The 9615-nt window shown below is 34.3% G+C and overlaps 1 protein-coding gene across 14 annotated transcripts; it reads left to right on the top strand.

Annotated features, from left to right (window-relative positions):
- On the top strand, positions 1-7203 carry LOC18435321 (uncharacterized). 14 transcript variants are annotated; one of them, XR_016045917.1, is made up of 16 exons: positions 1-162; positions 795-1108; positions 1244-1320; positions 1899-1999; positions 2325-2447; positions 3976-4045; positions 4181-4267; positions 4408-4473; positions 4645-4737; positions 4883-4939; positions 5086-5214; positions 5322-5412; positions 5553-5641; positions 5796-5963; positions 6298-6491; positions 6788-7203. XR_016045917.1 is itself a non-coding variant. In XM_011625481.3 (15 exons), the coding sequence occupies exons 2-15, from the start codon at positions 865-867 to the stop codon at positions 6918-6920; spliced, it is 1554 nt and encodes a 517-aa protein (XP_011623783.1). In that variant the 5' UTR covers positions 1-162; positions 795-864; the 3' UTR covers positions 6921-7203. The 14 variants fall into 14 exon arrangements, 8 of the variants coding, with proteins under 8 accessions (XP_011623783.1, XP_011623782.1, XP_088709970.1 ...); XR_002281149.2 differs by having other exon boundaries at positions 6046-6491; XR_016045916.1 differs by having other exon boundaries at positions 5781-5963.
- Positions 7204-9615: the final 2412 nt, after the last annotated feature.

Below are 9615 nucleotides of genomic sequence, written 5' to 3'. Positions count from 1 at the left end.
AATACGGAAAGAGAGTGAGACAGACGGGTCAAACCCTTTTGCTCTTTTTTATGTAATAATATTTCCTCCATTTAGTTTTACAGAGAGGACCAGGAACCCTGGCGATAATTTTCCCCACATTTTTACTTTGAATTCTGGGTATCCGGTTCCATTGATTCGAAGGTTAGATTTTCTTTCCAGGCTGATTGATTGTTGGATTTTTGGCCTTCTTCATTTAATTCTTGGTACGAAATTCTGCAGTTTTTTCCAATCAATATTGAGTTTTTCATTTTTTTTTGGATGAAAGCTTATAATTTATGTTTTTGGATTATTTATTTGCTTGTTTAGCCTGTAACTTTATAATTGAGAGACCCAACACACATAAAACCAGCAAATTTTGGATCTTGTGCTCTGTTTTTTTTTTTGCGAATATTAGAGTCTTCATGGTTCTGAAACATATTTTCTTGCTTAATTATGCCGCTGGATAAGAATTTTTGAAGTTTATTAAATAATTGACTTCTTTGTCTTTCAATTATTACATTTGTGGATTTCTTTTATTTTTGGGCTATTTTTCAATTACCGGGGTTACTGTGAAGGCATCAATCTCTTTTCAATTCTAAGAATATTTTGAGACAATTATGGAGTTCTACAGTTTAGTTTTTTTTCTCTTTTTTTTTTTCATATACTGGTGTCTCTGTCGAGCCAAGCTATGAATTATTCTTTCAGAATGAACCTTGTTGCGATTGAATTATGTGATTCTTCCTTTTCTTTGTGTTGATTTGATGCATAACACAATGATTTTGTATATTATGCAGCATTTTTTGCAGAAACCATACTGTTTGAATTGATTTTGAAGTTTTGTATTTGAGGAGAGCTAAGCCTGAGATGAGGGGTATTTTACGAGTAATTAGCCAGTCTAGGCATTCATCTAGGGCTCTACAAGGTGATGCTTTGGGGAATTCACTTAGGAGAAGTCATCATAGATGGACACTAGTTAGAGGGATAAGTGGTTCTGGTTTCATGTTGCCCTCTAATAATCTCCATCTTGATATGGATAATGGATTTTGCATGAAGTATTTGATGAATTCGAGGACATTGTTCTCATCTGTTGCCAAAGATACATCTGGGGGTACAATTTGCAATCTCTCTCTCTCTCTCTCTCTCTCTCTCTCTCTCTCTCTCTCTCACCCCAAACAAAAGAAAAACATAAATGCATAATATTGATTCTGATGGGTGAACTTCATAAAATCTTTTATGATTCCAGATGTGAGAATGGGGCCTCTTATGGAGTATGAGAGAAGAATCGCTTCTGGGGATCTCGTGGATGGTGATGCCTTCCAGGTTCATACACTGTTAAATGTTTTTGACTTTGCAACGATGTTTTCAGACTTAGCTGAGTTACTCGGACTCGCCCCCTTGGCAAGCTGAGTTACTCCGAGGCCCCTGTACAACTTACGGTAGATAAGAAAAATAGGAAAACATTGTTAAAGATATATAAATATATGAAATTGATGTATAAATTTTTTATTTTAAATTTTGATTTTTTTTTCTAAAGATTAGGGAGTTTTTCTTGTTATATCCCCTTTTTTTGTATTTCCCTCTTACTTGGGATTTTTTTAAATGTCCCCAACTATAAATCATTTTTTAAAATGCATATTTTAGGTACTTTCTTAAGCTTGTATGGACTTTTTGGGTTGTTTTAGGTTTCGTTTGAACTTTTTACTATTTTATTTTATTTTTCAATATTTCTTATTATCATTTGTTTTAATTTTTCAGAGGCTTTTGGGCCCTGTACCTGGCCTGAGGCGTGTCTGAAAACACTGATTTCCACTTATAAATGCAATCTTCCACCATGAGTTTAATGTATCTTTTTTCTTTCTTTACTTAAATCTAATTTGCTTTTGCTAATTGGGTGTCAGATTAATACTATCAAAGTTCTTCAGAGACTCTATGACGAGCTTGTACAACACGCTGATACATGTGGGCTCAGTCGAGTTACATCTTCTGAGAAACCTGGAAGGTGATTTTTGCCTTTCTCCTTTTCATATTTATTTTTTGAAAGAACGTATCTTCAACAGGGGGCATTCTTTTCTATTTGGTCTTAGAATTTTGTTTTAGCAAAACCAAAAATGAAGCCAGAATGAGTGGATTTTTCTGAGGGAGAGAATTGATGAAGGAAACTGAAATGTGGTCATTATTGTATAGAAAGTTTTGGAAACAAAGCCAAACATGAAAGCCAATGAGGGGATTTTTGGTGGTAGGGTGATATGTAGCGAAGACTGATGTCAGAGCTTTATACATATTCAGGATTGTATATCAATTTTGTTGGGTTCTTTAAGTTGCAGGGGAGGGTGGTTTTGGTCTCGTTTCATGCCACAATCTTCAGTTTCCCCTGTTAAAGGGTTATATTTATACGGTGGAGTGGGTACAGGCAAAACAATGCTGATGGACTTGTTTTACGATCAAGTGTGAGTCTGCTGCACAACATTTTTATATATTTCAAAGTATGGTTACCTTACAAAATGTTTTGATGCTTTCCTTATTTAATCATTTTCTGTTATAGATTCTTATATTGGGCAAAGATGGCTGAATACCTAGAAGAGCTTATATTCATTTCAATAACATTCTGCACTACCATTGTTTCCTTTTTTATGCTTAGCCATTACCATGGTGAAGAGGACTGTGCAATATCATGATGTGGTTTTAGCTGAATGACCAACAGATTCATCATTTTTTATACTGAGCTCATCTCACTTAATATACACGTGGCATAACATGAAATAGGGGAATTTAATTTCTGACTGTTGTTGCTGGTAATATTGAGAGGCAAGCGTCTTAAGAGACTACTTCAGATGAGAAAGACTTAGAAAGTTATCGGTGCATTTTAAATTGAAAGTGTGGGGTTCCTTTCACGCTTTAGTTCTAGAGTAGTGGGCAATATGTGATGTATGTGAGTTTCTATCTTGTTTGGATACTTTCTGTGGATCAGGTAAGCCGTTGGATTTACTTTTGTAATCTACGAAAGCAACCAAATAAGTTGCTCAAGACTTTGTTAGTGAGTCATTCAACCTCAAACCTTCCTGAGTTAAATTCTGTGCATTTACTAATCAGTGCAGTTTATCTAAGGCTACAATCTTACTTGTGGAAGTAAGGTTGCAGCGTCCATTTTAATTGGACAGTGTAGATTTGACTCATCGTTTAAGATGGTGTCAAAATCTGGCATGTCTCTTAAGATAGTGCCTAATCTACACCATCCATCTAAAATGGACAGTGTAGATTACTGCAACCTTACTCCTACAAGTAAGGTTACTGCCTTATATAAGCTTTTTTGTTTACTAATATATTTGTTTTCTCCCTTTTGTTTCTTCCTCAAGTACTATCTTCACCGGTATAGTTTACTTGTTTTGGTATTGGAAACATGTGCATTGTGACTAATTTTGGAGAATCAGAAAGTATCATATGTTTGCTGTCCTTTGGATCTTTGTGTTGGAAAGCTAGTTTTATGCCTAGTCATGATCATTTTCCTTGACACGATTTCTTATAAATATGGCTACAATTAGAACATAAAGTACTGCCAAAGGTTTGGTGCTGTTTTTTTCTTTGCTATTAGGGGTAGTAGTTGTCCAGATGATTTGGTTGGCTTTTTAATTTTACTGAGTGGAATGTGATTGGTGACATCTTGTGGACTATGATATTGCGAGGATGATTCTTTTTTTTACTGGTAAAATTCTCTGACATTTATATAGTGTGTAGATGCATCAGATATCTTCAATTTGAATGTTTTGGGACTGTAGTTTTACTTTTCCTCTCCTTATGTGGGCATTCGTTGTCCGATATGTATTAATAGGCCATGTTTTCCTAATTTGCATTCGGATGTGAAGTTTGTGTTTGTTCATTACTCAAACTCCAGGGAATCAAGTTCATTTGTTTATTCATCAGTTTCCCCATTTTCTATAGGTTTCTTTCTCAAACTTCCTTTCTTCTTTTCATTTGCAGTCCTGAATACTGGAAGAAACAGAGAATACATTTTCATGACTTCATGCTCAATGTTCACAGTCGCCTACAAGTAAGATCATTCACATATCTGCATCATTTTAAAGTGAAATGAATGAAATCCAAATATGTCTTACCTTTGTGAAAATGAATGCTTCCTGAAAGAGTACTTACTAGTCTGGGATTATCTTGGGTATTATGGATGCAGAAGCATAAAGGTGTTGAGGATCCACTTGATGTTGTTGCTGGTGAGATATCAGATGAGTCGGTTTTATTATGTCTTGATGAGTTCATGGTATGTTAAAAATTAGAAAAATTCGGATTTCTTTTGATGTGAATATGTGATGCCTATATAATGACTTTCTCCAGTGTAGTTTAAGCGCGTTCCCAGTGTATTTGCAAAGATCTATTGAAATTTAATGTGGATTTGAATAGGTGACTGATGTGGCTGATGCTTTGATTTTGAATCGTCTTTTCGGGCACCTTTTCAGGAAAGGCGTTGTGAGTATTTTGTCTTTTTCTATTCTCTCTTTTTAATTCTCTATATTCTACTTGCAATTACATTTGACAATACCATACAGACTTCCAATTATGTTGGTCTTGATTTGCATGATGTCGAGTTTTTACTTGCTTCTTTTGATAAGTAAAACTTGGAATGGACTTCGGATGCAGATGCTTGTTGCCACTTCAAATCGTGCTCCTGATAACCTTTATGAAGGTGGCTTACAGAGAGACCTTTTTCTACCCTTTATCTTCACTTTAAAGGTAATTCAAAGTTGTGAAACCATGTTTATGAGGTTTACTTGTGGAATATGTGGGGTACACAAGTATGCATGTTAAACGTAACCATTTTCATGAAATGATATGCCTACCTTGCTTGCATGATGCTTACTTGGTTTTCTTGGTGCAGGAAAGATGTGTTGTTCATGAAATTGGTTCTTCAACAGACTACCGGAAAATGACTTCAGTAAGATGTTTAAATTTGTGAAGTTACATATTGCCTATGAGAGATTTATAAGTTCACTTTTTAGCAAGTTCATATGTTCTTCTATCTTTTGTTTTTTTTCTTTCTGTAGTTCTCATGTTCATACTTAATTGTGATATCTTCTGTAGGCTAGGGAAGGATTCTGCTTTGTCGGTTTTGAGAAATCTGGACTTCTTAAGGAAAAATTTGAAGAATTGATAGGAGATCATGTGCCAGGTCCAAAAGAAGTGGAAGTCGTTATGGGACGCAAATTACAGGTTACTACTGATTTCTATAATTTGTGCTGCTATGTCATTGAATTTCTGTCATATTTTTACTACAAAACTTATGCCTCTAAAATGTATGTTTTCCTTCTCTTGCTCAGGTCCCTTTAGGAGCTAATGGGTGTGCATATTTTGCTTTTGAAGACCTTTGTGATAGGCCTTTGGGCGCTGCAGACTACTTTGGATTGTTCAGTTAGTAACATCTGTCGTTTTAAAACATTGCGACTTTCTAGATTATGATGAGCATTGGAGAAGACAGGATTTATGTGCTCGGTCTATGACTACCTGTGTTTTGTTCTCAACTGCGCTGAAAATGAATTTTTTTCTTGCAGAGCATTTCCACACGTTGGCTCTGGAAGGTGTACCTGTATTTGGACTCCACAATAGGACAGCTGCTTATCGCTTTGTTACCTTGGTTGATGTATGCCTCTTTCCTTCTTAATAGATCTTCCTGTGTGACTTGTCAAGTTATTATTTTTTAATGTCAACATATAGTTCTATACTTCTAATTTGAACTTATCCCATAAAAACTTAGTTTGAAATTTATCTATGCTGATTAGGATTGCATTCTTCAGAGAAAACCAAATGCTCACCTTTGATATCCCTCTATAGACACTAGTCACCAATGACAAAATAGCAAGGATTAGAATTCAGTTATTGTGGTGCTTTTTGGGAATGAAAGAGACTCATGGCATGTTGATCATCCAAGCCTTAGCCCTGTTAATTGGGATCAGCTACTCATGGTATGTTGATGATTGAAAATGATTTCACCAATGGGATGGGGTCATAAGTGATATCTAATCTATTTAGTTTTATGGATTTCAGGTTCCAGACAACTCTGTAGATATATGAAGAAAAACTGTATCTATAATAGAAGAAAACGATATTCACAATTCTTGAGAACTATCAATAGTGATACAAACAAGTGGCACAAAGTTCCCTGTTAAATTTGTACATCTTGTGAATAAATTTAGTTGATCTGTAAAGGAAATTTATTTGGAGAGAGAGAGAGAGAGAGAGAGAGTGAGTGAGAGACAGAGAGAGAGAGGAGTATGATACTTAATTTGTATTTTGCAGGTGATGTATGATAATAAGGCGCGACTATTATATACAGCCGAAGGTTCTCCAATGGATCTTTTTGAGAGAATTGTTACAGTGCCTGATGCCCAGAAGATGGCACCTAGAACATCTTCAAGATCACGGAAAAATGACGATCTTGACCTTTGTGTGGATAATGAACTAGGGTTTGCAAAGGACCGTACTATCAGCAGGTATATTGATATGATTAAATTGTTACTTTGATCCTTAAAACAAAACAAAAAACAGCTCAAGATGATCCTGAAAAGATATGTCCAGAGAAATAGTATAGCAGTTGACTATGGTTAGTTGGATGCCACAATGCACATGAACATCCTATTGGTGGATCCTACTCTCCATCACCTTCCATCATTAGATTGAATAGTTTTATCCCAATTTACTAATGGTTCTCGTATGCATTGGAGCACGATATGCTTTTCCTGCTGAAATGTTGCCCTCAATGACATGGACAGACTGTTATTTCTTGCAGGTTAACGGAGATAAATAGTAGGGAGTATTTGGAACAACATGCTGAGCTTTTGCAAGAGAAGTCGGAAAAAGAAGACCCTTCTAATCAACTTGGTGACTCCCTAAAGGAGAATTTCGACATTGTGCAGGCTTGAGAGAGAGAGAGAACATGCAAGCCAAATGGAGGGGAAGCTGAAGTAGCTGATTATTTCTAACATTAGGCTTAATCCACGATAATGTAGATTTGTGGTGCTAATAATGTTTGTGCATGGGTTAGGATGAGCCAAGATGTGCATGAGCGATAAGAACTTTTGTAAAGTTCTAAGTTCCCCCTGCCTTTGGCTTAGATGTGAGCTCTCCTGTGAAAATAATATTCATGAAAATAATATTCATAAAATATGATTAATTAATTTAAATAAAAAAATGTTTTGCAAGCAAGATTTATGATTACTGTGTTTTGAGTGTGGATGTTGGGGATGTTGCAATGGTAGAAAAATGTGAAGTATGATAAATGCTGCACAAATTTTGAGTTTGATCATAATAAATATATTTTATTGACCTACCCAAAAATATTTTTGATTGACTAGTGGCTTATAAAAGAAGAATGATAAATGATTCATGAAATGACGCACTAAATGAAACACCCAAAGGTACCAAACATTAACATGAAATTTTGTATGGTCTTGCATTGAGGGGAGCTTGCATGTACTTTTAGGGCGTGTATGGATGAGTGTGTATAATATGCTCCGGTGGGAGCATATACTATCCCAGGAGCATATACTATCTATATACTATCCATCTACTCCCTCTGGCGAACAACATATTTAAGAGAAATTTTGAGTCTAAAATTTTGGAAGGCACCTAAGAATCATTAGACAATTATTTTTGAAATGGAATGTGAATTTTAAGTTGGAAAATGTTTTGATAGTGCTGCAGCCCTATCAAAATAAGTAAACCATGTCTGAAAACTTATCGAAAATTACAATTCTGGTGTCAAAAAACCTTCAAATTGATCATCTCGGTCTTAATCATTATGACAGTGAAAAAAGATTAGGATTTCAAGCCTTAAAAGTAGTGCATATTGTAACGTATATATTTACACCGTTTATTTTGCCTTAAAATAAGTGTTTAAGGATTTACAAGATTTATTTTATTTTTTTCAAAGATGATATTGGAAATTGATTTTAGAGTCATTATGGAGATTTTTGATACCTAAAGTACTTTCGAGACGAGGACTCGACGTGAGGCTTTTACTTTGTTTCCATGAAGCCAAGGCATAATAGAAATTGCATCCTTTTATGTTTTCTAACTCTAAGATCTCACACTCAAAAGATTGGATGCTCTCAGATCAATCTTGACAATGTTAGACTATGGGTAGACAATGTTGCATCCTCAAAATTTAGCATCCTGAAATTACTTTAGATTTTACCTGAGAGAATAGAGGGACAGTATGCTCCCATGGGAGCTTGAAATATTTTAGCTTAATTTTATCTAAAATAGTATACTCTCGATAACATATGTTAATGGTTTAGTAGTATTTGTATTATATATAATGTCATTTACTTAATTAACTTTTTTTTTGTGATTTTTAGGCCAAAACATGTAATTAGTGACAAATTATTTTGAATGAAGTATAAACAGCTTTTTAAAAAGATAAATTTATATCTAAAACTGCATGTAAATTTATTTATTGTCAAACAATATATAATTCATTGTTACATGATTAATTTTATTGAAATAGTAAATTATCAGTTACAATGAGTGCATCTAAACATACGCCCTTAGCAATTTTATTTGGAGAGAGAGAGAGAGAGTGAGAGAGAGAGAGAGAGATATTGGATGTCAAATTTGGAACAAAGATGCGAGAAATAACAAAAATTTCTTTGGTAAAACCGCTTGAATAAATTTTGAAGAATATTCGGCTTCTAAATTCCAATAAAAGATTCGGAGAACATGATCACCTGTTGGGAAACATGGTGGTTTGTTTATATGGAAAGGTTTGCTTGTTAGCCATTTAATATTAGGTTTATGGGAAAAAAAATTAATTGGGTTTAAGTAATCCCAGCACTCTCACCAACTTTATGCTTTCCATGTTTTTTAGGAGAATGGTTTAAACTCTTTACAATATCAATAGGGGGGTCAAAAGATTACATATTACAATTGAGGGTGTTTTATATCAATCAGGTACATCCGTGATAAAAATCCGGATAATTAGAGGTACTTTGATAATTTTACTCTCAAAGAAGTCTTAACCGAATGATAAGATAATTGAGAGTAAAGTTATCAAAATAACCTTAATTAATGTGCCTTCCCAATACCAGGAGCAATTTGAAAAAATTTCAACAATTCTTTCTTTTTTTTTCTTTGAGGTTGTACCTGATTAATAAATAAATTTAAAAGTATATTCTCAAATGTAATTTATAGTCTTTTTTTTTTGCCCCCTTTTTTTATTACTATAAGACATCAGTTTTGAAAAAGGCTGATAATTCATGAGTAAAAAAGCCCAACCTTGGACACTGATCGGTTGTCTTCATTTGATTTGCATGCTTTCTCCCAACCCATAACCAATAAGGAATCATACAGTGTTTAAAGTTAATTTGCTTATTTTATAGATTCAGTTTAAGGATAGTATCTGACATATAAGTTGTGAGGATTTCAAATTCTATGGGTTGCTCAATGCACATGTAATGTAGGGACAATGTTTCTATGTGGGTATTGCCCTTATGAAACTATTAACCTTGAAGAAATGAGATTCTTGTAAATATTATTTTATCAGAGAAAAAATGGGACACCACGTTGCGACAACATTAATACACATGACTTTTTATAATTGGTGATCCCCTCTCAAGA

The sequence above is a fragment of the Amborella trichopoda genome, chromosome 12, assembly GCF_054954075.1.
Source record: "Amborella trichopoda isolate Santa Cruz 75 chromosome 12, AtrichopodaSantaCruz75HAP2 v2.0, whole genome shotgun sequence".
Lineage (NCBI taxonomy): Eukaryota > Viridiplantae > Streptophyta > Magnoliopsida > Amborellales > Amborellaceae > Amborella > Amborella trichopoda.
This window is presented reverse-complemented; position numbering and strand designations above follow the sequence as displayed.